Consider the following 27702-nt stretch of genomic DNA (forward strand, 5'->3'; position numbering starts at 1 on the left):
CCAATAGTCATGGATGGATGTGAGAGTTGGACCAGAAAGAAGGCTGAGTGCCGAAGAATTGAAAAAGTTGGCTTGAAGCTCAACATTCAGAAAACGAAGATCATGGCATCCGGTCCCATCACTTCATGGGAAATAGATGGGGAAACAGTGGAAACAGTGTCAGACTTTATTTTTTGGGCTCCAAAATCACTGCAGATGGTGATTACAGCCATGAAATTAAAACACGTTTACTCCTTGGAAGAAAAGTTATGACCAACCTAGATAGCATATTCAAAAGCAGAGGCATTGCTTTGCTGACTAAGGTCCATCTAGTCAAGGCTATGGTTTTTCCTGTGGTCATGTATGGATGTGAGAGTTGGACTGTGAAGAAGGCTGAGCGTTGAAGAATTGATGCTTTTGAACTGTGGTGTTGGAGAAGACTCTTGAGAGTCCCTTGGATTGCAAGGAGATCAACCCTGAATATTCACTGGAAGGATTGATGCTGAAGTTGAAGCTCCCACCCTTTGGCCACCTGATGCAAAGAAGCAACTCATTGGAAAAGACCCTAATGCTGGGAAAGATTGAAGCAGGAGGAGAAGGGGACAACAGAGGATGAGATGGTTGGATGGCATCACCGACTCAATGGACTTGAGTTTGAGCAAACTCTGGGAGATAGTGAAGGACAGGGAAGCCTGGCGTGCTGCAGTCTGTGGGGTCACAGAGAGTCGGGCCTGACTGAGCGACCGAACACCAACACTGAACATGTAACAGATACTCAACAGTGTTCTAGGAAATCACTCTAGGAATTACATTCAGTATCATGTAATAACCTGTAATGACACGAATCTAAAGAAGAATACCTGTATCTATTGTGTATATATCTGAATTAGTCTGGTGTATCTCAGAAACTCACATAACGTTGTAAGTGAAATATTCTGTTCAGTTCAGTCGCTCAGTTGTGCCCGACTCTCTGCGACCCCATGAATCGCAGCACGCCAGGCCTCCCTGTCCATCACCAGCTCCCGGAGTTCACTCAGACCCACGTCCATGGTGTCAGTGATGCCATCCAGCCATCTCATCCTCGGTCGTCCCCTTCTCCTCCTGCCCCCAATCCCTCCCAGCATCAGGGTCTTTTCCAATGAGTCAACTCTTCGCATGAGGTGGCCAAAGTACTGGAGCTTCAGCTTTAGCATCATTCCCTCCAAAGAAATCCCAGGGCTGATCTCCCTCAGAATGGACTGGTTGGATCTCCTTGCAGTCCAAGGGACTCTCAAGAGTCTTCTCCAACACCACAGTTCAAATGCATCAATTCTTTGGTGCTCAGCCTTCTTCATAGTCCAACTCTCACATCCATACATGACCACAGGAAAAGCCATAGCCTTGACTAGATGGACCTTAGTCGGCAAAGTAATGTCTCTGCTTTTGAATATGCTATCTAGGTTGGTCATAACTTTCCTTCCAAGGAAAAAGCGTGTTTTAATTTCATGGCTGCAGTCACCATCTGCAGTGATTTTGGAGCCCAAAAAAATAAAGTCTGACACTGTTTTCACTGTTTCCCCATCTATTTCTCATGAAGTGATGGGACCAGATGCCATGATCTTCGTTTTCTGAATGTTGAACTTTAAGCCAACTTTTCACTCTCCTCTTTCATCAAGAGGCTTTTAGTTCCTCTTCACTTTCTGCCATAAGGGTGGTGTCATCTGCATATCTGAGGTTATTGATATTTCTCCCGGCAATCTTGATTCCAGCTTGTGCTTCTTCCAGCCCAGCATTTCTCATGATGTACTCTGCATAGAAGTTAAATATACATCAACTTAAATAAGAGGGACCCACTTGGTGGTCCGGCGGTTACGGCTTCGTCTTCCAGTGTAGGGTCTGCCAGCTCTGTCCGTGGCCGTGGAGGTAAGATCCCACAGGGCTCACAGTCAAACGACCAAAACATAAAACAGAAACAATATTGCAACAACCTCAGTAAAGACTTTAAAAATGGTCCACATCCAAAAAACATCTTTAAGAAAAAAACGAAGGAGGAACATCCCAGCCTGGCAAGAGTCATCTTTATTTTGGATCTTGTCACAGCTCATCTGCTCTTGAGTAATTCGTGAACTCAAAAAGTAGTTAATGTGCTTGGGCTTCCTTGGTGGCTCAGCAGGTGAGGAGTCCGCCTGCATTGCAGGAGACACAGGAGACCTGGGTTCGATCCCTGGGTCCGGAAGATGCCCTGGAGGCGGGCATGGCAACCTACTCCAGTATTCTTGCCTGGAGAATCCTATGGACAGAGGAGCCTGGTGGGCTGCAGTCCATGGGGTCGCAAAGACTCAGACACAGATGGCAGCTAAGCGCACACACACCACTTCATTCTCCCGCCTGGGCCAACAGCATAAACGAGACAGACGAAGGCCTGTGTTCATGCGGGAGGCTTATATTCTCGTGGAAGACAGTGAACCAGTGAGTGGGCCACTAATGATTCCAGGAGGGACAGGAGGCCCTGGAGGCTGGGACAACAGAGGGTCAAAGGCTAAAGTGACCAGGGGGGTTTTAGCTCAGGGAGCAGGAAGGTGACATTTATGCTCAGATTTGGAGGAACAGGGTCCAGGCAGAGGACACAGCAAGTGCAAGGACCCCCAGACCCCCAGGTGGACAGAGCCTGGTGGGCCCAGGAAGAGAAAGCAGGCCAGGGAGGGGTGCAGGGCTGGAGGTCGCAGGGCCCAGTAGTGAGGCTTGGCTGGGGACTACGGATTTTACCCTGTGTGCAGGGGAAGCCGCTGACGCGGGTGAGCAGTGGGTCTGCTGTATGGAGCCCCTTTCGCCTGGGGGCGGGGACCCAGGGATGCCCCTGAGTCTCTTCCGGGCCTCCAGGGCAGGAGGAGCCCAGGGGCAGCATGGACCTGGCTGGGGGAACCACGGCTCTGCGTGGGCAGAGCAAGTGCCGTCCCGCCATCAGCTCCGCAGGATGGCGTGAGCCCCGTGTCTGGGAGGGGTGCAGGCAGGCCCTGGGTCACACCAGGTGCGTTTGCGTGGCTGGACCGGCGTAGCTGGGGTCAGACGTGCTCAGGGCACTGCGGTTCTCCCTAGTGCTGGGGGCGGGGACAGGCGAGGGAAACATCTGAGATGGGAAGGAGGTGTGGATTGGACCAGCAAGACGGAGAGGGGACCCTGGTCCTACAGCCTGGCTGCGAGCCCAGCATGTCTGAGTGCTCTGCAAGGTTGCTTCTAACAGATGGGGAGGTCTACCTTGTTCTCGGACTGGAAGACTCAGTTTTGTTAAGATGACCACGCCGCCCAGGGCAATCTGCAGAGGCAGGGCGGTTCAGTTCAGTCGCTCAGTCTTGTCTGACTCTTTGTGACCCCATGAACCGCAGCACACCAGGCCTCCCTGTCCATCACCAAATCCTGGAGTCCACCCAAACCCATGTCCATTGAGTCGGTGATGCCATCCAACCATCTCATCCTCTGTCACCCCCTTCTCCTCCTGCCCTCAATCTTTCCCAGCATCAGGGTCTTTTCAAATGAGTCATCTCTTCTCATCAAGTGGCTAAAATATTGGAGTTTCAGCTTCAACATCAGTCCTTCCAATGAACACCCAGAACTGATCTCCTTTAGGATGGACTGGTTGGATCTCCTTGCAGTCCAAGGGACTCTCAAGAGTTTTCTCCAACACCACAGTTCAAAAGAGTTAGGGCAATCCCTCTCAAATTCCCAATGGTGTTTTTCACAGAACAAGAACAACAGTTTTTTTTCTTCCAGTTTGTATAGAAACACAAAAGACCCACAAAAGTTAGCCAGAGCGATCTTGAGAAAGGACGGGGCGGGAGGGAGGAATCAAGCTCCTTGACCTCAGGCTGTTCTACAAAGCTGCAGTCTCAAAACACAGGAACAGCGGCACAGAAAACAGACATGGCCTTCAGTGCGACAGGATGGAAAGCTCAGAAATAAACCCGCACACTTGCAGTCAGCTAACACACAACAGAGGAGGCAAGAACGCGTAGAGCTAGGGCATTCTCTAACACCATATATGGAAATAAGCTCAAGATGGAGTAAAGACCTCGAAATAAGACCATATACTATAAAACTCCTAGAGGAAAACATCAGCCTGACACTCTGACATAAACTGCAGCAGGGCATTTTTGGATCCGTCTCCTAGAGTAATGGAGATAAAAACGAAGATAAATAATGAGACCTAACGGGGGAGCCTGGTGGGCTGCCGTCTCTGGGGTCGCACAGAGTTGGACACGACTGAAGCAACTTGGTGAGTGAGTGAATCCAACTTAAGAGCTTTTGTACGGCAAAGGAAATTGTAAACAAAGATAACCTATGGACTGGGAGAAAATATTTGCAAACGATGTGACTGACAAAGAATTAATTAATTAATTTCAAAAATATACAAACAGCTCATATGGGGGAAAAAAAACCCCAAAACATCCAATCAGTCTTAGCAGAAAACATAGTTATTTCTCCAAAGAAGAGAAACCGGTGGTCAACAGGTATATGAAAAGATGTTCAACATCCTTAACTGTCAGACAGAAATGCAAATCAAAACTCCAATGAGGTATATCACCTTATCCCCATCAAGATGGCCATCGTTCAAAAGTCTACGGACTTCCCTGGTGGTTCAGCGACTGAGACTCTGCCTGGCAATGCAGCGAATGCAGGTTCCACCCCCGATCGGGGAACTAGGACCCCGCAGGCCACGGGGCATCCGAGCCCACGCGACTCCAGAGCCTGTGCAACCAGGCAACTGCTGGGCGTGTGCCACGTGGACCCCACGGGCCTCAACTGCCATGCCTGTGTACCGCCAAGCACCCAGCCTGCAGGCTCTGGAGCCCACGTGCCGCAAAGAAAGATCCCACAGGATGCAACTAAGACTCCCCCAAAAGTTTTGTTTTGTTTTTTTAAAGTCTGCAAATAAGAAATGCTGGAGAGTGTGCGGAGAAAAGGGAACCTTCCATAAAAAGAATGAAATAATATCATTGGCAACAATGTGGACGGACCTAGAGATTAGAGAAAGACAAATAGCGTATGATATCACTTATCTGTGGAATAAAGAAAGAGAATACCAATGAACTTATTTACAGAACAAAAATAGACTCACAGACATAGAAAACGCAGTTATGGTTACCAAAGGGGATGAGGCGACGCATTAGGAGTTTGAGATTAACACACACACAGATACATAAAATAAACAACAAGGACTTACTATGTAAAACTGGAGAAGGGAACGGCTTCCCACTCCAGCATTCTTGCCTGGAGAATTCCCTGGACAGAGGAACCTGGCGGGCTATAGTCTGTGGGGTCGTAGAGAGTGGGACACGCCTGAATGACTAACTCATTGCATAGCACGGGGAACCGTACTCAGTATCTTGTAATAAGCTACAGTGGGAAAGAATCAGAAACAGCAAGCGCGTGTGCAGATAACTGAATCACGTCACTTTACACCTGAAACTAACCGAGCGCTGCAGATTAACGAGTTGTTGTTTAGTCGCCAAGTGTCCAGCTCTCTAGCGACACCTCTGTCCGTGGGATTTCCCAGGCAAGAATCCTGGAGTGGGTTGCCATTTCCTCCTCCAGGGGATCTTCCCCACCCAGGGATGGAACCTCTGTCTCCTGCATTGCAGATGGACTCGTTACCATACCACTGAGCCACCTAAAGAAAAAAAAAAAATTCCCTTCCAGATTCTCCCAGCGGCCTTGGAGGTGGCTGCATCGTCATGCCAGGAGCAGAAAGGGGTGCTGGAAGCGGAGAGGTTACAGAGTTTACACAGGTAGTCAGGGATGGACCAGGACTCGAACACGGCCACGTGGTTCGGTGCCCGGAAGGGGCGGGGAGCGAGGTTTTACTCCAGCGTTGTCTGTGTCAGGAGTTAGGCAGAGGCGTTGTTTTTTGGGTTTCACTTTTTGTTTTGGTCTCGGGAATGGGGGAAAGACCCCTCAAGCCCCCTGACCTCGCACACTCAGAAAGGCGGCTGGGCCAGTGGGCGTGAATGCCGCCCCAGATGTCCCCCTGCCCCGTGACCCCAGAGCAGCCAGCCGGGCTGGGCTCACAGTTCCGGAGGCCAACCGTGGCAACACCAACCCTGGCCTCGGGGTCCTGACGGCTGTCCCTTCTGAGGGCCCAGTGTCCGTGGCCCCGTCCCGGCGGGGCTGGTCTCTCACAGCCGCCCCACGTTCAGCGTCCCCGGGCCTTGGCGATCAGAGCCCGACCCCCAGGGTGTTAGTGCCGGGGGGTGCCTGGTGTCGGCGCGTGGTGGGCAGCACCTCCGGTGGGCCCGCGGCGCTTTCGATCAGATGAACCCCCTGGGCCCGGGTGATTGTCCGAGTCCTATTATTAGAAGCCGCCGAAGCCGACCAGGGATTCGGGGGCTCGAGTTCCACTGCCCACACTTTGAGGGACTCCTGCGCCCTGAGGCAAACTGTCCCCTCTTCACTCTACTGCAGAGTCTCGCCCCACGGCCACAGAAGCAGAGCCCAGAACCAAGGTCCCCTCCGAGGCGGGCGGAGCCCTTCCATCACGATTGCCAAAAGCCCCCTGGGAATCACCAGCAGGGCCTCCTGACTGCAGACTAGGCAGAAACGCTCACCCTGGCACTCAGCCTAGGTTGCTCTGAAGTGTTTGTTGCTCAGTCGTGTCCGACTCTTCTGTGACCCCATGGACCATAGCTCGCCAGGGTCCTGCATCCATGGGATGCCCCAGGCAGGAATCCTGGAGTGGGTAGCCCTGCCCTCCTCCAGGGGATCTTCCCAACCCAGGGATCGAACCCACGTCTTCTGCATCGCAGGCAGTCTGTACCGTCTGAGCCACAGGGAAGCCCCAACTAATCACCTAATGCCAGCCTTCCAGCAGGAATTTTCTGTCTTGAGACTATAAGAACTGGCTGCTAACCTTGCCTCGGCTCTTCTTGGTCTGTTGCCTTCATTATCTCTGCTATCTGTTCTCAATAAACCCACTCCTTTCTGAAATACTCCGTGCCTGGAAATTCTTTTCCAACCAGAGCTGGGACTCCAGAACATTCACCTCAGTGTCTCCAACCTGAGAGAATAACACCCCGCTCTGAGGAATGTCCCCGGGGCAGGGCTGAAAGCCCTCTGTAAATGGTAAAGAGCTTGCTAAACATAAAGAGAAACGGCTGTGTCAGAATGGAACCCACACGTTTCGGATTTTAAAAGGAAATTTTATTTTCATGTTAAAGGTGATTACAAACTCCTCTAAAAAAAAAAGCAAAGATGAATTTAAAATATTGATATACATAGTTATCTAAAAAGCCAAAGAGGAAAAGAAACACCCTGCAAAATACAGGGATTCGTATCAGAAAACATTGATACACAAAAGCTTGTATACAGCGAGACTGAATTACACACCAAGGATCTTATTCAAATACAAATGCTCCTCAGAAGAGTCTCTTGTTGCTTGCTATATATTTTTTTCTTTTACAAAAGTTTAAAATATCTTAAAAATAGTTTGAAGTTTCAAAAAAAGTCCTGATGAACCAGACATTTCTGGAAGGAGGCAAGGACCCACGTTCTCAGCTTTCTCTTGTGCTAAATACAGTCACAGTTGCTAGGGATTTGAAAATTAATTGGGTTAAAAAAAAAAAAACACACAATGAAGCAGACATCTCAATTTGAAGTCACATACATAAGATGCTTCAGCAGCCCCCTGCCCAGGGAACACAGCAGAACGTGTCTGCAGCGACACCCCTGGAGAGGGCGCCCCTCGGGGACAGAGGCTGCTCCCTGGCACCTGGTGTCCACGCCCCTCTCCGAGTTTTGATGCCTGAGCTGTGTCGTTTTGTGCTTGTTGGGTTTTTTGCACAGTGATATTCTCGGCGTCCACGCGGACGGCCTGGCCCCCCTGGCCTTGGGTCTGAGGGCTGGATGGGACCTCTGGCCGCCTCGAGGGGGTTCCCTTGGGTTCTTTCCTGGCCAGTCTCTGAGGCCTGGGGGTGGGGAGGGATGGTGAGGGGGGGAGGGCTGGGAGATGCTGGCTGGGCCCCTGACCGCTGTGTGGCACCCGGGGACATGGGGCCAGGCTGAGTAGGACCCCCTTTCCCCTTACACTGCCCTCCTCCACCGTCTTGGGGACCTGGGGTGAGAATGTGGGGCCAGAGGCTTTGCAGAGGGAGCTGCCCAGGGCCCAGAAACCATCTGAGGCTGCTCTGTGATGGCTGCGAATGTCCCATGTGGCCTCAGGCTAGATCCCGCCGTCTCCTGCATCCCAGCCTCCCAACGCCTGGCTCCCAGAGGCCTGCTGGGTTTGGGGGCCAGGGGGGCCGGGGCTGCCTGTCCCACTGAACTGCAGCTTGGGGTCCAGCCGGCCCCTGAGGACGCTCACAGGGTCCCCGGACTCCGGGCACAGAGCATGCCCTTTGCCATAAGGCTGGTCTTTGGTCTTCAAGGCGAACGTGCCCCTTTGCCAATGAGGGCGCTGACTGGGGGACCCAGGAAGCCTCACCATCACTGGGGGCTGCAGCGATGAACAGGGCCCAGGCAGGCCCAGCTCCGTGGAGCATCTCCCCAGGTGAGACTGTCCTGGGGCCCGTCCCCATTTCTGCACCCCTAGAAACTTCCTTTAAGCCTCCCTCTTGCCTCCCTTCCAGATCTGGCTGCAAACATCAGAATTCCGTCCCAGGCAGAGCGCGGGCGGAGGTTTCGGGGGCGGGCTGCCCAGAGACAGGCAAACCAGACTCATGAGCTCCAATGACAAGTTTCCTTTATGCGGAGACATCAGAGGCACACCTCATTACAAAGGTACTCACAGAGCTGAGTTCTATGGATACACAGGAGCTAGGGGGTCAGGCAGGAGGCTCGCGACTGGGGCCAGGCGCCCTGGACCCAGTTTGGGAGAGTGGCTGACCTTCCTTCCAGGCGGGGCCTGGGGACTTGGTCTGCGTGTGTCTTTGGTCTAGAATTTGGTCTGGGAATCGTGGAAGAAGGGGCCTTTTTCAGGCCTTTTCCAGAATGTTGCGATTTGCCAACCATCCCGAAACGCTGTGGCCTTTCGCCGGGGTCCGAGGACCCCCGAGCCCCTGCACGTGACCTGTCCCCAGTCACTGACAGTGGTTAGTTTACTAAAGTTCCATAAGACAAAGGAGAATAGGTCACATTGCTACTCGATAAAACTGGGAAAAAACAAAAACACCACCCTCGACTCAGACACAGTGGCAACCATAAACACACAGCGAGATGGGAACGCAGACTCGCCGACGGTTTGGAAGAGGATGGGGCGCTGTTCGGCAGAGTATACGCCGTGGAGACAGGGGACTGCGACCACACGCCAAAGATGGGAGGCTCAGAGTCCCCCCTGCCGCCTGGGAGGGTGACACCTGAGGCCCCACCCCTGCCCGGGCTTGGGGAGGGGGGGTCCCAGGACTCACAGAGCCCCTGCTCTGAACGCTGAGCTGGACCATGCGCTCCACAGCCCCCAAGGCGTCACTGCCCTTCGTGCACGATGCCGTTTGGGTTTACTTTAGACTCTGGGCTTGGAAGTGTCTGTTTAAATGGCACAGTTTAGGTCCAGATGCGAGCTGGGCGGGATTCTAAAGGTGGGGTGCCTTCCGTCCTGGTTCAGAGAGGGGCGCCCATTGGAGGGTGCCTGCCCTGACTCAGCCTCTGCCTGCAGTCCCCACCTACTGCACGCCTGACCCTGGCTTCTGCAGGGGAGGAGGTGAAAGCGCTACCTTAGCGCTACCTCAGCTCCCACGTGACCTGCGTGGGCTGCACCCGTGCCTGAGCTTGCAGGAGAGTTTGGGGAGCACCTCGCCCCAGTGACAGCTTGCTCCTGGCACTCCCTGCTAGGCGCCAGGGTGGCCCCTGGCTGGGGTCTTCAACAAGAGCCTCTGGGAGACGAGGACAAGCTGAGGGTGGAGAGAGGCGGGGAGGAGCATCCCCTTCCCTGACACTGGGCCCCATCCGGGCACTTGGGCGCACATCCTTTGGTCCGCTGGCTCACCCCTCGCCCCTCACCAAATACACCATGCTTCTCCTACAGGCAGCTTCGAGAGATGCCAGCTGCGGGGTCGGCCGGAAGCTGACAGGAGCCCCCTTCTAAGGCAACAGACCCATCCGTGTGAGGTCCGGAGCCTTAAGACCCCCAGCTCCTACGGGGCCAGCCTCCACTCACTCCAGGGGACACCCCAGGGAAGGATGCCTCTCCCTCTCGCCCTGACTATCCACCCTCAATCCTGAAATAAAAGGGACCCTCCCTTTTATCAGACTTTCGTCACTGGGCCTCCTCGGTGGACTCTGAGTCCCTTTACTTGAGGGGTTGGTTTACGGTTTGGGCATCTCTCTTGTTGGCTAAGATAAGCGTCACAAGGTGCCTTCCTCTCTCCAGCCCCCCAGGGTCTGGCCAGATAGCTGTTTGCTTCACTTGAACCAGGACTGCAGGTACGACACCTTTAAAATTCCACCCAGTGCTCTGGTGGGGGGTGGGAGGCAGAACCTTCTCCCAGCTGCACAAGCACCAAAGGATTGCTTTTAAAAATGAGATCTATTGCTGGCAAGAGCTATTCAAGTGGTGAAAGTGTTTGAAAATCTCTATGTGTGTACATAGTTACATGTAAAAAAAAATACAAAGAAAATTTACCAAGTCCCCATAAAATACATCTAATTCCGTATGAAAGTTCTGCCTTGCCCCGGACAGCTGCCCGTGGGTTTGGTTTTTTTTGTACAAAACATCCCCAAATCAAAAGGAAATACACATACACACAACACCACACACGCACACGTGCACACGCTCACACACACACACACACACACACACAGAGTGACATTTTCTGTGACAATTGAAAAAATAAACAAAAACCCTAGTGCAAATATAAAGCTCTGTAAACCTGGTCCTACGAGAATCTAATGTTAGTAAACAGCAGGAGAGCAGCCTGTCCGCCGGAGAGAGCTCACATCATGGTCTCCACGATGATGTGGGTGGGTTTCCTGAGCGTGCTGTTGACGGCTGTGCGGGAGCTGTAGGGCATGGCCCCCTCGCGCTCCACGGCCCAGCGGTTGGGTTCCCTCGGGGTCAGCAGGTACTTGAGTCTCTGGAGAAGGAAGGGGGCAGGTGTGGGCCGATGGGTCAGGCCCTGCGGTTTCCCTCTTCACCTCCTGCCAGTGGGCTGTGTGACCTTCGCCAAACCCCTGCCCTCTCTGCACCTCCCATTTTTCATCCGCTGGCAAACAGGGGCCTTGAACCAAGGTGCCCCAGGCCCTGAACGAGGGCAGAGCTCCCGGCGGGTAGCTTTCTTGGCCAAGTCCTGCTTTACACACCTGAGCACCAGCGGACTCATGCCTCCACACTCTTTCCCCCATAGAGCTGAAATGCGCCTCCTTGGGATTCTTGTCCCTGCTATCTCCCTGATTTGCGAAGCAGCTGAGGTTTTGCAGTTCGGATGCCCGAGGCTGGATGACTCTCTTGAGCTTCCCATGGCTCCCAACCTTCCCAAACTCCCCCATCTCCACAAGCTACAGGTCCTTCCCTCTCCGCGTCCCCGCTGGGGGCCTGGGGACCACGCTGCCTGTGTCTGCGCTGCCCTGCCCATCAGAGAGGCCAGAGGCTGGACCACCGCTCGGCGCAGGGCAGCTGGTCCTTCCCCAGGTTTCCTGGTCACGGGATGGGTGAGGGGAAAAAAAAGCCCCTCTCAGGGCACCCAGGAAACCAAAGCAGAGCTGAGACTTGACCTAGGGCTCCCGCCACCCAGCCCACCTCCTGCCGGTGGCCACTCAGAGGCTTCACGAGGAAGCAGCAGTTAACAGGAAACCCTGTCTCGGCACCCACGTTCACTGCAGGTTTATATCAAGGCTCAAGAGCTCCTTGGTAAAAGCTACAATATTTCGTTTGAAAGTCCAAATTTCCACCTGTTCTTTAAAAACCACAAGATCTGGCAAGCCGAGGCCCACATCTCCTTGATAACCCGGGGTGGGGGGCACGCCAGAACTGGGAGCCTGACCACTTCCTGGGATGGTGCCCGAGCCCTTGCCCCCAGTCCCCCCATACCCCAGCTGGGGCGGCTGCCTGAGCCTGGGAGGAGCCAGACTGGAGGCCAACACAGGTGGGTGGAGGCCGGCTGCCTTCAGAGGAGGGGACTTCGGGGAACTGTCAAGTTGGGTCTGGGGGGTGAGGATCGGATGTGACCCGGGGGGTGGTCTTGAATTCCTCCCCGACACCAACCCCACTCTGCCCAACCTCTAAACTTGAGATGGAGCAGGATTTTAAAATTAGACTTCCAAGGGACAGAAGGCAGTGATCTCTTGGGGCAGCTATGAGCGCTGAGCACTGGGCACTGCCATCCAACTCAGCCAATTAACCCTTCAGCCTCTGGGTGGCAAGAGGAATTCCTGGAAGTTCCTGGGGGAGGGGCTGGATCTGTCCCAGGCACATTATGTCGGTGCTTTGATAAATGAGAGGGCTATTCAGCATTCTGGCTGAATCCTGGGGTCCTTCCTTGTGGCCTCTGAGGAAACACAATGGACCCAGTGCGGCAGGAACACCCCAGAGGCTTTCCTGGCCCAGACAGACCCCAGCCGCACGGCTTCCTCCCTGGCACACCCCTGCCTACTTCCTCTGTCTCGGGAAGGCCTGGCCCCTCCCCCCACCACCACCAACCCCCAACCAACGACATCTCCCCCCACAACCAGTCCCCTGCCCACAAGGAAACTGCCCAACCCAGGAGGGAGCCAGGGCCCCCGGACATCCTGGCTCCAGATTTTTAAGAGAATAACAATAAAAACAGCCCAGAACAAAACAGTGCCGTCCTGGAGCCAGCCCAAGCCCAAAGGTTAAGGGAAAGTCTAAGAAAAGGATTTCTTGGAAAGAGCCAGGGCCTGCAGTCTCCAGGACTGTTGGAGGAATTTCAGAGAGGATGGCGGCAGGGTCCGGGGGGTGGGCAGGGGATTGGGGGGGGAGACCCGTGGGGGCAGAGACCCTGGAGCCAGAGCTTCTGAGTGGTGCAGAGGTGGCTTCTCTCCAAGGGTCTGGCAGCAATTGGGGCCGCCGGTCTGGGAAGGGGGACACCAGCGTGGGCTGGGCTCAGCCCTCCCCCAGCTCCTGTCTCAGAAACAGCCTGGCCCCCCTGCTCTGGGGTGAAGCCCTGGCTCTCATCTTGGCATCTGAAGCCGCTGCCCCTGGCCCGCCGCCTTGCCCCCAAAGGCGCTGCCGCCCCATCTTCCCACCATGCGATCTCCTGCCCACAGCGCCAGCCACGCCGCAGGGCCAGAGAGGGGCCTGGGGCTCAGAGAGGGCCAGCGCGGCGCCCCAGGTCACATAGCAAACTGCCAGCTGGCTGGCCTTCAGCATCCTGCCCCCGGCCCAGATCCCCCAGGCTGGGCGGCCCCGGGTGCTTACCACGAGGAACGGCCCTTCGGTCTGGCTGAGGCGGATGATCATGGCCAACGGGATGCACACCATGGAGGACAGGGCCAGGCACCAGCCCAGCCCGATGGCCCAGGTGGGGTACCTGTAGACTTTGTTGTAGGTCAGGGGCACATACTTGACGAGAGAGAAGATAAAACATCCCTGTGGGGAGACAAGCGGTTGTCAGGGGCTTCTGGGGCCAGGGTGGGGCCCACCCGAGGGGCCTACACTCTTCCGCCTCTGCTGATGGAGCGGCTGCCCTGCTCAGAACCCCCTGCCGCTCCCCAGGGCCTTCCGGACGCGAGCCACTCCTCTGGCCAGCAATGCCCGGCCCCCTGCCCACTGCCCCTCCTGCATGGCCATGCTCCGGCTCCCCCGGTTCCTCCCAGTGTCTTAGCCCCTCACCCCGCACCCCCTGGGACCTCTGGGCAGGCTGCTCTTGCCCACGGGACCGCCTTCCCGCATCTTCTCTGCATCCCGGCTGCCCACGTGGCTCGAGTGGTAGAGAGAACTCCTGCTGTGCCCCTGACCACCCGGGCGGAGCTGGGCAGGACCCTCAGGGTGCCCTTACGATGAACCGCAGACATGCCCGTGTGCCCAGGTGCCAAGTCGCTTCACTTGCACCCGACTCTGTGCAGCTCCACGGGCCGCAGCCCGCCAGGCTCCTCTGTCCACGGGGAGTCTCCAGGCAAGGATGCTGGAGTGGGTGGCTGTGCCCTCCTCCAGGGGACTTTCTCGACCCAGGGGAAAATCGAACCCATGTCTCTTACATCTCCTGCGTCGGCAGGTGGGTTCTTTACCACTGGTGCCATCTGGGAAGCCCGCTGGCTGCTACAGCGGCTGGCATTTTGGGGGGGGCAGTCTGCAGCTCAGGTGAGAAAAGGCACAGCCACTCCCAGGGGTAAAGTGGCGGCCTACGCGGCCACTGCTTCTCAGCCCCACGTCGGTCGGCCTGCTTAACAAATGGGGACACAGGGGCCCCACAAAAAGGGACACAGTGGCCTGGAGGCAGAGATCCCCGGGGGATCCCCCGGCACCCGGTTCCTAAACAGGGGGGACAGTCTACCCTCTGAGCTCCCCGTGGTCTGAGCGGACAGCGGCAGCCCGACCCCTGCCCCGAGGCCCTGCTGACACGGGTTTGTCGGAGGCCAGCACTGAGCTGACGCCGAGTTCCCAACGGGCGGGTGGGTGAAACCATCAAGCCCTGGGGTAGGGACAGCTGCCCACGGCCACGTGGAAGGACACTCACGGTACAGAGAAGCGGGGTGACCACGGCCCAGCAGTACTTCATCCAGGGCCCCGGCCGGTAGCCAATCATGTCCTCAATCCCATCGTAGAAGTTATCGCTGCCTGCAAGAGTCAGAGGCGGACGGACGGTGATCCGGCGTCCCAGACGTGGCATCCGCCCTGGGAACCCCACAGCAGGGGCTCAAGGGCCGTGGGGCCGGGGTGGGGTGAGGAGGAGGGGGTGTCTCCAGGGCCTCACCCAGGTGTGTGTACCTCCACACCACACAGACCTGGCACGCATGTATCTGAAAGGATCTGAAATTCACGGGTCACTGGGTAGATACCGGCCACCTCAGGCAGGGTCCCAAAGCCTGCTGTGGCCATCCCAAGGACTCGAGAAGGTCGGAATGGACCATTCCTGGACCTCAGGGGTGGTTCATCAAAGACAGACCCCTGCAAGGCCAAGCTCTGTGTGTGTCAAGGTCACAGCTTGAACCTTCAGCCTGGGGAGAAGCTTCCAGGTGGCTATGTTCATAGTTGTGGTGAAAGGGGAGCCTGGAGAAGAAGGGTCCAGGCAGGGAACGGCCTTTGTGTTTGACTCAAAATGAAATTCCCACGAGAATTCTGTTTCTGGAGCTTCTAAAGAAAGAAGCCCGAAGGGGAGACTTGAGAAAAGTAGGCAAATGTCTCTACTCACCATATATCCAGGCAATAGCAAAACATTCAAAGAACGCCACCCACAAAAGGCAGACACCACTAGCTGCGTAGTAGTCAAAGAGCTGAAACACGTACATGCCACCCTGCAAAGAGAAAGCCAGAGAAGAATTTGCTATTTGGCCTCTAAGTCCCTCCATATATAAAGAGTTCTGGTCCGTCAACAAGAAACAGAAAGCCCAGGGTCAGGGGTGGAAATTGGGCAGAGGCCATGAGGACCAAATAACTGTGTTAAAAGATGATTAGAAAGTGAAGTCGCTCAGTCGTGTCTGACTCTTTGCGACCCCATAGACTGTAGCCTACCAGGCTCCTCCATCTATGGGATTTTCCAGGCATGACAAATTTAATTTAATTCAAAAAGTAAAAACTTAATTTAAAAAGCCACACACAGAAAGAAACGAAAGCAAAACATGTCTTTCCTAGCACAAAAACGAACGGGTTTGCTGAAGCCTGTTTCCAACAGAGGGGCTTAAAACCCTCGGTGGCCAACAGAGAAGATTTCAGCGAGACTGAGCTGCTCGGTGTGTGAACCTGTGATCTGCCTTTCAGGGGGTGTTTCTTACAGACCCTTCGAGAAATGCATTTATTTTGAGTTCCGGGAAGGAAGACTGGGGACGTGAAATCCTGATCTGGGGGTCGAACGCAACCCTGTGCTGGAGAGGAAGGAGAGATGGGTGGTGAGAGCTGGGGAGATGAGCCCACGGCCCAGGCTAGGCTCATACGCTCGGCTCCCCTGCAGACTGGCCCGAGAAGGGCCACTGCCCACAGCGGTGGGGATGGAGCTGCCGTCAAAGGGGATTTCAGCTGGAGCGCCCCTTCCCTTCTCAGGACGAGGAGGGCAGGAGGGCGGCAGGTGGCCACGGTGTGGCCAGGGTAACATGGAAGTGGGGAGGGGCGTCTGGCTGGAGAGCGAGGTCGTGAGTCACCTCCTGCTGCCCCTGGGTGGGATGGGACCCCCAAAGGAGAGAAGACCTCAGTCGGCCGGGCCCTCTCATCCAGCCACTGGGTAGGGGGGCACAGGGGGGCGGTGTGGCCTTGAACTGACCTGGGAAACACACAGAGCACCTAGGGCCCTCCCGGGGGCGGGGGTGGTCCCCTCATGCCAGGCGGGAGCCACCTACCTCGGTCACCATGATCAGCCCCAGAAGGTAGCTGACGCAGCATATGGAGGCGATGAAGATCTCTCGATGAAAGCCCTTCCTTAGCAAAGACGGGTGCAGATCAACCAAAGACGTGATCTGTCCTTCCACTTCCACAAACTGGGGAGGGAAGGAGAGCCGTGAGCAGCAGGCCAGCAACCCCTTGGCTCAGAGAGGGGTGGGGTCGCGTCCGCGCCGTGGAGGGGCTCAGCGTGCTGAGTCCCGCCCCTCGGGCCAGGCCTAGTGGGCCCTGCACGGCTCTCCAGATAGTCCACGCCCCTGAGGCCCCTCCGCCCGGCACACTTGCTGGCCGGTGTGTCAACGCAGGCAACCTCCTGCTTGCGTCTGGGTTTTCCTGGAAGCAGAGGTGGTGCACTCCTATTTCTGGGCCTTGGGCACCCAGCCGGGCCAGGTACACAGCAGCACGTGAGCTGTGGGTGGTGACCCAGGCAGGCCTGGGCTTCAGTTCCCAGATTGAAGACACTTGGTGCTCTTTAACCCTGTGGGGACCGTGGGCCCCACGGGAGGATTTCGCACACGTTGCATGCACGCCCACAGGCCTATGTGCGTGAGTCCAATGCTGCCTACGATTCCCGGAACTCATCCCTGGGCTCCCAAAGGTGATAGAAAGGCCAGTCCATAGGTAACCTTCGAGGGTGACCCTCGGTCTTTCTAAACCTTCCCATCGTTGCCCCTAACAATTTATCCTGGGCTGGGGAACGTTCCACACCAGTTCATGGAGCCGCCTCGGCTCTCAGACGGGGGCACTAACCCCATCCCCTGGATACGTATCGCAAGGATCTTAGTGGCTTCACGACCTCAAGTGAAGGTGCCCCGCAGACCGATTCCAGCTCCCGTGGCGGCCGACCTGGGCAGGACCATGTCTGTCTGTAGGCACCGCCATCCGCAGCACACTAGTCCAGAGGTGCAGTTTGGGGTGAAAGGGCACGCTGACACATTTTAGCTGGAATGGCCACAGCCAAACGGCTCAGCCAGCCAACACGCCCTCTGAGGTCATCGGAGTCCACGCGACATCCAAAAGCTAAAACCTCAACCCGTCGGCTCTTTCCTCTGGGACAGACACTGGGAGGTTTGCTCCCACAGCCTTCCTGCAAGACACGGCCAACCATTGGCTTCTCTGGGAAGCATCACAGGAGAATCAGGGAACACACACACGGCAGCAGGTCCCTCCCATGAGCTCAAAGGGGCCGGGAGTTCAGAGAAACGATGACCGAGAAGCTCTTGGAAGGGGTCCCAAGAGAACAGGGGGCAGGTGCTCAGACCCAAGCGGTGCGGAGTCTAAACTGCCAGTGATCTAGAGCAGACCAGCAGCTCTGACGTTAACCTTGCAAAGGAGTCAGAGACAGAGGTTCTTTCCCTTTTTGAGATTTGAAAATCAAAGACAGGCAGATCCCGGGTCGCTGAGAGTCAGGGCCAATACCAGCACCAGCCCCTCTGGCCGAGTTTGCTGCGGCCCTGGGGGCACCATGCCCCCTCCGCCAGCCTCTCCAGACCTGACTCAGATAATAGCGCCACAGCCCATCTTCTCAGAGCCTCCACCGCTTCCTTCGCTGGAAAGTGAGCGCATCCTGCTGATGCTGAAAAGCCAGGTGGCAGCCGGAGGAAAGGGGGGTTTTGGTGGGGACAGACTTTCTGTTTGGAAAGATGAGAAAGCTCTGGAGATGATGCTGGTGACGGCTACGATGACGTGAGTGTCTTTAATGCACTGAACAAGCACTTACAAATGGGTCTCAGTCGCTCAGTCGTGTCTGACTCTTTGCGACCCTATGGACTGTAGCCCGCCAGCCTCCTCTGTCCAGTGGGATTTTTCCAGGCAAGGACACTGGAGGGGTTTGCCATTCCCTTCTTCAGACAATCTTCCTGACGCGGGGATCAAACCAGCGTCTCCTCCTTTGCAGGTAGGTTCTTTCCCTCTGAGCCGCTGGGGAAGCCCTCAAACATGGCTAAGAGGGTCAATTTTGCGTTATAGGATTTCCCACACGTGGCCCGTGGAGCCTGGTCCCAGTGGACACCTCACAGGGCAGGCCCTTATCGTGGCTGGTGGTGGTGTGACTGTAAAACCTTCCCCCACGTTCCCAGGTTCACACAGGTGCAGCAGAGGGATCCCAGGGCTCAAATCCCACCACACCCAGTCCTGATGCGTCAATTAGGCAGGTCGTTTGGTGCTGCGAGCTCCATGCTCTGAACCAGGAGAGCTTGCTCAGGGCGACGCTGCCCTGGAGAGCTTCAGGCTTCCCGAAGTGAAGGGCCGTGGGGGCCCGGCTCCGAGGCACACAGCCTCCACCAGGCCCCACCTGCCTCCCAGGGGAAATCTAATGAATAACCACCCGGGCCCCTTCCAGAGCCCGAGAGGCCCGTCTGGAGATGGCCTGCTTTTTAATTTATTAACCTCTTTCCGTCTTCTCTTTTTGGGTTTTGCTGAGAGCTCTGGAAGAGGTTATAAAAGCTGGCTTCTGGGGGCCTCTGAAGGCCAAGCTCATTAACCAGGGCTGATGGATGGGGCCCTCTCGCTGTTTACACAGCTCAGTTCATCAACAACTGCTCAAGTTATTTTTGTTTCCCGTCTCCCAAATGTTTTCCTTCAGTCTTCTCTGCTAATCCTAGTCTTCTTTCTGGCAAACCCTCCGCTCTGCTCTGGACCTTGCTCGCGGACCACCCTCTCTCCTTTGCCTGACCTTCTGAGACTTCTCACCTCCCAGGTCCTGAGTCCCCAGGGGCCCATCTGTTCACTGGCTTCGAGGCCGCTGCCTGGGAGATGGACGGTGGGCAAGGCTCTCTCCTGAAGGGGTAGAGCCCCTACTGATCGCAGGGCCCCAGCTGACCAGACTTTTGTGAGGCATCTGGACCCCCAGCTGGCACACGAGGCTGCCTGTCAGTGACTGACTTCAGATGGAGGCCCTTGGGTGGCCCTGGGCACAGGACTAGTCTGCCCTGCACACCCTAATTGCCCCCTCCTATTTCCAGGGAAAGGTGTCCCAGGGGCTCGCTCTAACGTCCTCTGGGTACCACTTACTGCTTCCAATCAGGAAGTGCGCCTGGCGTTTCACCTAAGGCAACAAAGATACAATCGTACCCATTTACCGGATGAGGAAACTGAGGCAAGGGTGGAAGAAACGTGTTCAACAAAGCAACATTGTGGGGGCAAGTGGGCCTGGGAACTGAGTTACTCCAAAGGCAGACGCAGCCCCGGCTGACACACGCGGACACACCCCGGGGAGGGGGAGGCTTAAGCCCTGGAGGGCTGGGACATGGGGGTTAAGAGGCGCAGGGAATGACGACAGGGTAGCGGGGGGTCCTGCTTGTGTGGGGAGGGTGGGGGGGTTAAGCGAGGCTCTGGGGGCTCGGTTTCCCTGTGGGGGCCAAGCTCGCTGATCCACGTGCCCCAGGAGGTGGTGAGCACAGCCCGGTTCCAGCTTCTGTGGCTGCGCTCAGGACTGTCAGTGGCCGCTCACGCCCCGGACAGCCGTGTCGGCCGCCTGCCTGAACGGCCTGTGTGCTGGGTCCTGCTGGGGCCTTCCCGGGGGCTCTGTGCTCCGCGGCGCGTGCCACCAACTATGGTCTCGCCCTTCTCCTTGTACCCCTGGGCCCACACCCAAGACTGTCTCTCTCTTCCCCGCTGAGGTCAAAGGCTCAAGCTTTGGCGCAGATGACATCCTGCTGCCCCCCTGGGCTGTTCCCTCCCCCGGGGTCCAGGAACCCTCGCTGGCTGCAGCTGCTGTGGGCTGTGTGTGACTGTGTGTGTGTGTGTGTGTGTGTGTGTTGGGGGTTGCCACCAGCTCATCACAGCACAGAGGGAGGCTCTGCCAGAACCAGGTTTCTGGGGGGGCCTTTCCTCCCTCGCCCAGGGGCAGACCTGCCTGGGGACCATCCCCTCGCTCTGCACATACCTGGCTATCCAGTCCAAGCAAGAGAAGCATAATGAAAAAAAGGATGGACCAAAATGTGGGCAGCGGCATCATTGTCACGGCTTTTGGGTAGGCGATGAAGGCCAGGCCAGGACCTAAGGGGAGAGAAGATGGGGGGGGGCGGGGAGAGGGGGTCATCAGTGCCTGAGCTGCCCCGAGCCCCGGAGCCATACGAGACACTCGGGGTCCGGGACGGGTCTCCCCAGTCCCCGATGCAGGGGCCCGCCTGGGGTGAGAGACCAGGCCTGTTCTCATTCGGGATGGGATGCGCCGGGGCTCAGGCGGGGGCCCGTTTTAGCATCTGTCTCCTACACAGCAGCACTGCTGGCCCCCTCAGGCCCCAGGCTCTGAGCGGACACCGGTTATGGGAGTGGCAGATGGGACCGAGCTGGGACTCGGTCTGCCAGCTGGGGAAAGGAGGGGCTCCCCCTCCCCCAAAACCAGAGACCCGCACCAACATTTGCTGGAAGGAAGCAAGACCAGGGAGTGCTCCGGTTATCTGACCACCAATCCCGGTTTGCAGAGAAAAGCTTTCCACTGAAACAATGACCGCGTGGCCAGAAAAAAGAACCTGGAACCACGCCCTGTGGGGCCCACGTGTCTCCGGGGTGCATCTGTGCACCCACCTGAGCACCATGACAGCTGAGGCCCAAAGCTGGGGGAGGGTGAGCAGGGTAAGACCCCAGGCGGGCAGCCCCCTGGCTGCTGTGCAGTCCTCCGCCCAGCACCTCCTCTCTCCACATCACCACGCGCCCTCAGGGGGCAGTCTCCCTGCAGGGGTCGGGGGCAGGCTCCCGTAAGTCAACCCCAAGGAGGCTTCTCCTGCTCAGATTATCGGGTGCTGGGGCCACTTCCTTGGCAAAGGGCTCTGGTCTCCAGGGGGTGCTCTGACATATTCTCAGGGAGAATTCCCACCAGCTCTGGGGGGTGCCTCCAATTGCAAACGTCCCCTCCCACCTCCAGCTGGGCCTGAGAGAAGACAACCAGGGGAAGGGCTGAGTTGTGACTGAGACCTGTGGGTCTCCCAGAGGGTTGGGGGCCGCAAAAGAGAGAAGGGCTTGGGCTAAAGAAAAAATATAAAGTAAAATCCACAACTAAAAAAAAAAAAAGTCAAGAAATGTGAAACAAACAGGGCTGGAGGACAGGATATTTAAAACAGTAAAACAGGGGTCGGGAACAAAATGAATGGTCTAAGAAAGAAAAACAAAAAACAACTTTGAAACGAACTGCAGCCAGAAACCACATCGCACGGCGCTGAGCACACGCGTGGCAGCGAGGGCGAGTCCCTGTATGTCCGGAGTCCGCCCCGATGTGAGCAAAGTCCAACCGTGACTGTGACCGTGTCCTTGGAGGCGATGGTGGAAAACCCAGGAGGGGTGCAAGGGCACTCGTCCCGACCCCAAAGCCCTAGCTGCAGTAGTACCCTCGTCTCCATGAGGCTGGGGCTCCCTGAGACCCCCACGTCAGCTCCAGCCTGACTGTAGGCGGCACTGGGAGGGGTCAACCCAGCCGCAGAGAGACAGATGTAAAATGGGGCCCCCACCCCAGCCCACCCCCGCCCGACCGCTAGGCCCTGAAGCTTCTGACAGCTACTTCTGTATTTCAGTGCGTTGCCTTTCTCGAGCCAGCCTCAGGGAGAGGGTGTGAGCATCCTTCTCGGAAAGCAAGGGGACTGAAGAGAGAGGGCAGGGGACGCGGCAGCCGCCGGAGCCCCTGGGGCAGCAGAGACGCCCACGCTACGCCTCCTTCGTAATGTGCGCTCCTCGTGGCTAAATAATTATCTTGTTCCAATGCACTTCGCTCAATATGGCACTTGTTAAAATGCTTATTAGCGACATAATCACCCTTGATGTGTCGGCTGTTCAGACATCACCGTGGGGAATAAACGACAAGGTCTTTGAAGTGGACGGGAATAAGACACCACTTAGCTTGACGGTGAAGACGTAGGTTACGGTACCTAGCTGTCCGCAGAGAAGGATCTGTTTCATAAACCGACAGATTACCTCCCACCGCTGAACTCCCTCCGCGCTCCTGGCCATTCCCCTCCAATCAGAATTGGTTGGTAAGCCCTCAGCTGAAGAAAAGCCATTTGCAAAGGGGGTGTCAACTGTCTCCCCTCGGTCACTCTGCCAAACTCCCACATGGGCATGGCGTCTTCATTTCTGCAGCTACCTCCTGTGTCCCTCAGTCTCTGGCCCTGCCTCTGGGGGCTCCCAGGGAAGGAACACTCTGTCTAAAGGTCTGATCTGGGGCCCAGGACAGGACAGAGGAGCGTGGGACCAAAGCGTGGGCTTTCCAGGACTGCCCTGCGGCACCAGGTGTAGGAGGGGGCCGAGGTGGGGGGCAGTGGGGCCTGGGGCTCTGAGAGGCTCACATACCACGGGCCAGAGGTCGTCACATACGTGCAGGGTGGGATGGGGAGGCCGGAGGGGGCACCTCCTCACGTGAGAGGGGCCTGTCCAGCCTCTGGTGGGCACCCTGCCCAGGACACCGCAGATCCAACCTTGAGCAGCCCTTGCTCTCAAGCTGCTGGTCGCAGGGGGGAGCTGACCTCTGAGTACACGATGCTGAGGTCCCCAAGCCCCAGTACTAGGGTCTCCGGCTGCGGAACCAGGACACCACCCTGTGTTTCCAACAAGGGCAAGGACTCTGGTCTGGGCCCTGACAGTCAGGACCTCGCGGTCTCCTCTTGGCCCTGGGAGAAGCCTCAGCCCAGGGCCCTCACCTGCCCCTCGGGGACCCGAGGGGTCCTGGCAAGCTGGGAGGTCAGGCTGGGCACAAGAGCAACAACCGCCCTCTGGGTGACCTGGGCAGGATGGGAGGAGGGCAGAGGAACGGAGGTCCGGGGAGTGAGGTTCTCAGCGCCACATGGAAGCCCTGCAGCTCAGAGCTGTGGGCCCAGGACCCGGAGCTCGTGGGGAGCACCTCTTAGAACCGGGGCACCTAGGCTTCTGAGGCTCTGGGGTCCTGGTAGCTGAAGCCCTCACAATTCTCAGGTTCCAGAACTATCTTGCTGGAACCCCAGGATCCCAGCCTCAGCCTCCAGGCTCTGCAGAATCTGACCCTAAGACCACCTCCACTTGCAGCTGTCTGGGGGGGGGCACGTCCCACTCGTGGAGCCCACACCCCCGAGGGGTGGAGGGGTCCCCACAACCTACCCCCAAACTGAACCTGTCACCGTCCCAGAGGGCGACCTGTCACACCCGGTCCTTCCCCAGCCTGGGCAAAAACGGTGGGTGCTTGACACAGGGCAGAGACCCAGTCAAACAGGAGACAGCGGTGGGATGAATGAGGGGGTTGCTTAGAGCAAAGTGCCAAATACAGAAACCGAAGCTGAGAAGGTGGCGACGGGCTGCCGACGGGCAGCTGCCCTGCCCCTGAGCTAGGAAAGTGCTTTCTGTTGCTGAAACCAGGAGTTTGCTATAGGGAAGGACAGGGAGTGGGTGGTGCGGGGGAAAGACCTCTTGAGAAGCGCTGAATATTCCCAGTTTGACCAGCCCTCGTGTTTCTGCCATCCCTGGGGCAAAACCGCAGTGAAGATGTTTCCAATTTAGCTTTTGAACTCTTTGAAACCTGGGGGACATCGTGGTGTGAGAAGGAGGTGGGGTGGGGGTCCATTTCAGAAACCAGGCTCATCCCCCCACAAAGCCCCCTGGGTCGGGGGGTCTGGCTTCATGCCTGCAGTACTTGGCTCACACACTAGGTGGCAGTGCCCACCACCACTGCCACCGACACCACCATACCTGACTCAGCCACATCAGCAATGTCCACCCCTTGCTCTTGTGCCATGAAGCCCAGGATGGAAAAAATTGCGAAGCCAGACACAAAACTGGTACCACTGTTCAGGCATCCCAGCAGCATACAGTCCCTATGTTACACATATGTCAGGGAGCAAGTTAATTCACAACACAAGGAAGCCACGCTCCCTAACTTCTCTTTTTTTTTTCTTCTCTTTAAACATCATCACGTCTAAGGCCCACCAGGCCTGCCGGCGCAACACTTGCCTGTACGAGTTGTACTTGTATTTGTTGTAGCTCCCCAGCGAGGTCATGGCCCCCAGGCAGATGGCATAGGAGAAGAATATTTGGGTCCCAGCATCGATCCATACCTGGGAAGGGTGCGGGGGCGGGGGAAGGTGGCGAAGAAAAGACAAGAAGGGTCGTCAGAGCCGGCTTCCTGGAGGCGGCGGCGGGGGTCCCAAAGACTCCGCCTCGAGGTCTGCAGACTCTCCATGCGATTGGAGCACGGTGCTGGAATCCAGGATGCAAGCAGAACCCCAGACGTCTAAGAGCCCCCCACCCCAGCTCACTGAGCATCAGGGTTAAGAGGCCCTGCTTTTGAAGCAGAGGGACCTCAAGTCCAACCACGGAATCATCATGGGCAAGTAAATACGACTCCCGGAGCCTCAGTTTTCACACCTGTAAAGTGGGCTCCGTTCCCCTGCCCCACAGCGCTTTTTTTTTTTTTTTTTTGGCAGGTTCAAAGAGTTAAGATTTAGCCCAGCTCCAGACACACGGTAAGCCTGCAAGTCAAGGCTGCTATCCTTATGGTCACTGCTATTGTCTGGGGACCCCCGCCTGAGTTGGAAGTGGGAGGAATTCCCACACGGATTATGCAGGCAAAGCCGTTCTCCAGAACCTTCGGCAGGCAGCTCCTGATGGCTGCCCAGCCGTCTCCCAGCTGTCCTCTGGTGAGTCTCGTATGGCCGAGCCCTTGCCCCCCACCTCCCACCCAGGGCGAGAGGACTGTGGGGAAGAGACCCGAAGCGGCCTGTGAGGCCCTTGGGGACAACCTAAAAGCTGAGGCCCCTGGGGACAAAAGGTCCTGAAACGGGTCAGTGAGAGTTCCGACCCCCCGCGGCCACGTGGCTGAGTGCCTCGGGGCGGGGGGAACCATTAGTGTCTGCCCCCCGACCTTCTAAGAGGTCACAACTCTGAACTCCGCCCTCAGCCCACGGCGCCCCCACGATGCAGCCTCAAGGCTGCTGTGAGCAGAGGAGGCGACCAGCTTCCGGAGACGTCTCTGCCTTACCTGGCACAGTGCCTAAAGCAGCCTCTATAATTGGCCACCTCGGAGGCCTCGACGCAAAAAGATACACGCCGCCGGGATGGCCGGCGGGCACCATGAGCAACCCGCCGGGGCCCAGTGGAAAAGTACCAGGGCTGAGTACCTCCCGGCTCCACCTGGGGGCCAGAGCATGGGCACGGCTTCGGTTTCCTCCCCCATGCCGGCCCTGGGGGCGAGGGGAGGGGTAGGAAGGCCACGGTGCCCCGCGGTACCTCTGGGTCCTCCAGGCGGCTGATGTCGGGGTACAGATAGAACCTGATGCCTGCTCCTGCGCCGGGCAGCGTCAGCCCACGGACCAGCAGCACCAGCAGCATGGCGAACGGGAACGTGGCCGTGAAGTAGACGACCTGCAGGGGGCGGGAGCCACTCAGCCGCTCAGCAGGCCAGCCTGCTGTGGGTCGAGCCCCAGCATCCGCTCCCAGGCAGGCCTTCCAGAGCCGGGCCCGGTGCCGCCCTTGCTGAGGGACCTGGGGCGTGGTGCCCACCCTCTCTGGGCTGCAGGCGCCTCACCTGCAACCTGGGTGTAAAGCACCCACCTCACACACAGGCTTACTGACATTCGAATCCTGCAAATATTTACGGGGCCCTGGAAATACAGAGAGCCAGTCCCTGCCCTCATGGAACCGACATTCCAGCGGGTGGCAAAAGGGAAGTGCACAGTAAGAGAGCAAACGATCGCGTGTGAACGCCCAGGGGGTGGCCCGCAGCGCGCAGCACGGATCAGCTAGCATTCGCAGGGAGGCCTGGAGGGCTGCAGTCCACCGCGTCTCAGAGTCGGACACCAATGAGTGACCAAACATTCGCAGCGTTAGTATAACTTGTGGTTCAGAACCAGTTAAGTGTGGGTTCAAATTCTTGCGCCGTCCCCTCGTGTGCTGTGTGACCTTGGGCATGATGTTTACCCTCTCTGGGCCTGTCACCTCATGTGTACAATGGGGATTAGAGAAACAAAATTGCTCACTAATGGGCAAGGCGAGGATTCAAGGGAATGAGGCTCACAACGTGGTCAAAACAGCACCAGGCAGGTAGCTGCTTAGACGTGCAAAAAAGGGGGTCTTTTGTTGGCCGAGTGGTTGTGCAGGAAGCACCGGGGAACTTCTGGAGAGGAAACCAGGATGGGTCGCGCCTCACGTCCCAGGCAGGGTGAGGTCAACGCCAGGCGGGGACCACAGACGACCCAGGCCCCGCCTTTCCACCCCCGAGGGCCCGGCCCTACTTCCTCTCCCGGCCTGTCCCCAAAGCACCGGCCTTCAAACCTCCTGTGGCCTCCGCTTACAGATTGGATTTTCCCAACTTTCACTCCAACACAAGAAGTCCTTAGGAGGAGGCGTGTGCCTGAGCGGGGCTCGAGGGTGCCCAGGGGCATGGACAGTGAAATCCCGCTACTTCGCCCAGGCGCTGGCTGAGCCAGGTCTCCCGAGCAGCAGCCCACTCCGTGCTCAGCACGTCCCCAAATCGGTGTGTGCCGGCCGCCTTGCTGTCGGAGGACAAATGGGCTGGGTGGGGCTCCCAGACATCTTCAAACCACCACTGCACCCAGGGCATCTTGGTGCGTGGTGGAGGACTTGTGAAAGTCCGTGGTGACCAGCAGAAATGCTGAGACAGCTCACAGAGCCCCCAGCTCCTTCTGAAGGGGCCGGGGGACCAGGGAGGGGGCTGCTGCATGGCCAATGCGCCCATTTTCCAGGTGTGGAAACTGAGGCCCAGAGAACAGGATGAAGGTTTGCAGTGCTGGGGGAGGGGACGGTGCCAGGACAGTATGGGGCACTCCCGGGACCCAGGTAACGGACAGAGCCCCGAACCTCGCCCAGCTGCCGCGGGAAGCCTGGATGGAGCCAGTTCTCGGATGCAGCCGCCATCCCTTTGAGTAGAAACAACTAGAAGCGGGCTTTGAAAAGGGCGCAAAGGAAGCTCTCAGGGCCCACTGGGCTCGGCTGCCTTGGGCCAGTGCCAGCAGCCGAGGTCTCCCGAGCGCTTCCTGTGAGCCGGCTGCGGATGCCTGAGCAGTAACTCCTGCACTCAGCGGGTCCTGCCCTGACCCAGATGGGGAAACTGCGGCCCGCAGAGCCGGCCCTTGCCCACGGGTCACCCAGCACTCAGGTGGCAGAGCTGGATGGTCTAGAACCTGCTTCAGCAGGGGAGAGCCCCCGATGTCTATGGTTTGTCCGGTCCTCCCCAAGAGCAGGCTCCCGAGGGCTCCAGGGCTCAGGCCGCAGATCGGGCTCTGCAGCAGGCTGGCTGCAGACCCTGGGCAAGCTACGGCCCCTCTCTGGGCTCCGTGTCCCCACTGGAACCAGCCGGGCTCTGA

The 27702-nt window shown here is 57.2% G+C and overlaps 1 protein-coding gene across 11 annotated transcripts in view; it reads right to left on the reverse strand.

Annotated features, from left to right (window-relative positions):
* Positions 1–7127: 7127 nt before the first annotated feature.
* Positions 7128–27702, reverse strand: part of SLC6A6 (solute carrier family 6 member 6) — an 81816-nt gene continuing 61241 nt past the window's right edge. For 10 of the 11 annotated variants that reach the window (XM_042236438.2, XM_027957819.3, XM_027957816.3 and 7 more), the window contains 9 exons: positions 25607–25741; positions 24332–24435; positions 24071–24195; positions 20310–20422; positions 16384–16521; positions 15246–15348; positions 14571–14671; positions 13313–13483; positions 7128–11012 (listed from right to left, as the gene is read on the reverse strand). In XM_042236438.2, the coding sequence (XP_042092372.1) occupies positions 10872–11012; positions 13313–13483; positions 14571–14671; positions 15246–15348; positions 16384–16521; positions 20310–20422; positions 24071–24195; positions 24332–24435; positions 25607–25741 (1131 nt within the window). In that variant the 3' untranslated portion in view covers positions 7128–10871. The remainder of the gene's footprint in view (positions 11013–13312; positions 13484–14570; positions 14672–15245; positions 15349–16383; positions 16522–20309; positions 20423–24070; positions 24196–24331; positions 24436–25606; positions 25742–27702) is intronic. The other variant, XM_042236439.2, reaches the window with a different exon arrangement.

Source organism: Ovis aries, chromosome 19, assembly GCF_016772045.2.
Source record: "Ovis aries strain OAR_USU_Benz2616 breed Rambouillet chromosome 19, ARS-UI_Ramb_v3.0, whole genome shotgun sequence".
Taxonomy (NCBI): Eukaryota; Metazoa; Chordata; class Mammalia; order Artiodactyla; family Bovidae; genus Ovis; species Ovis aries.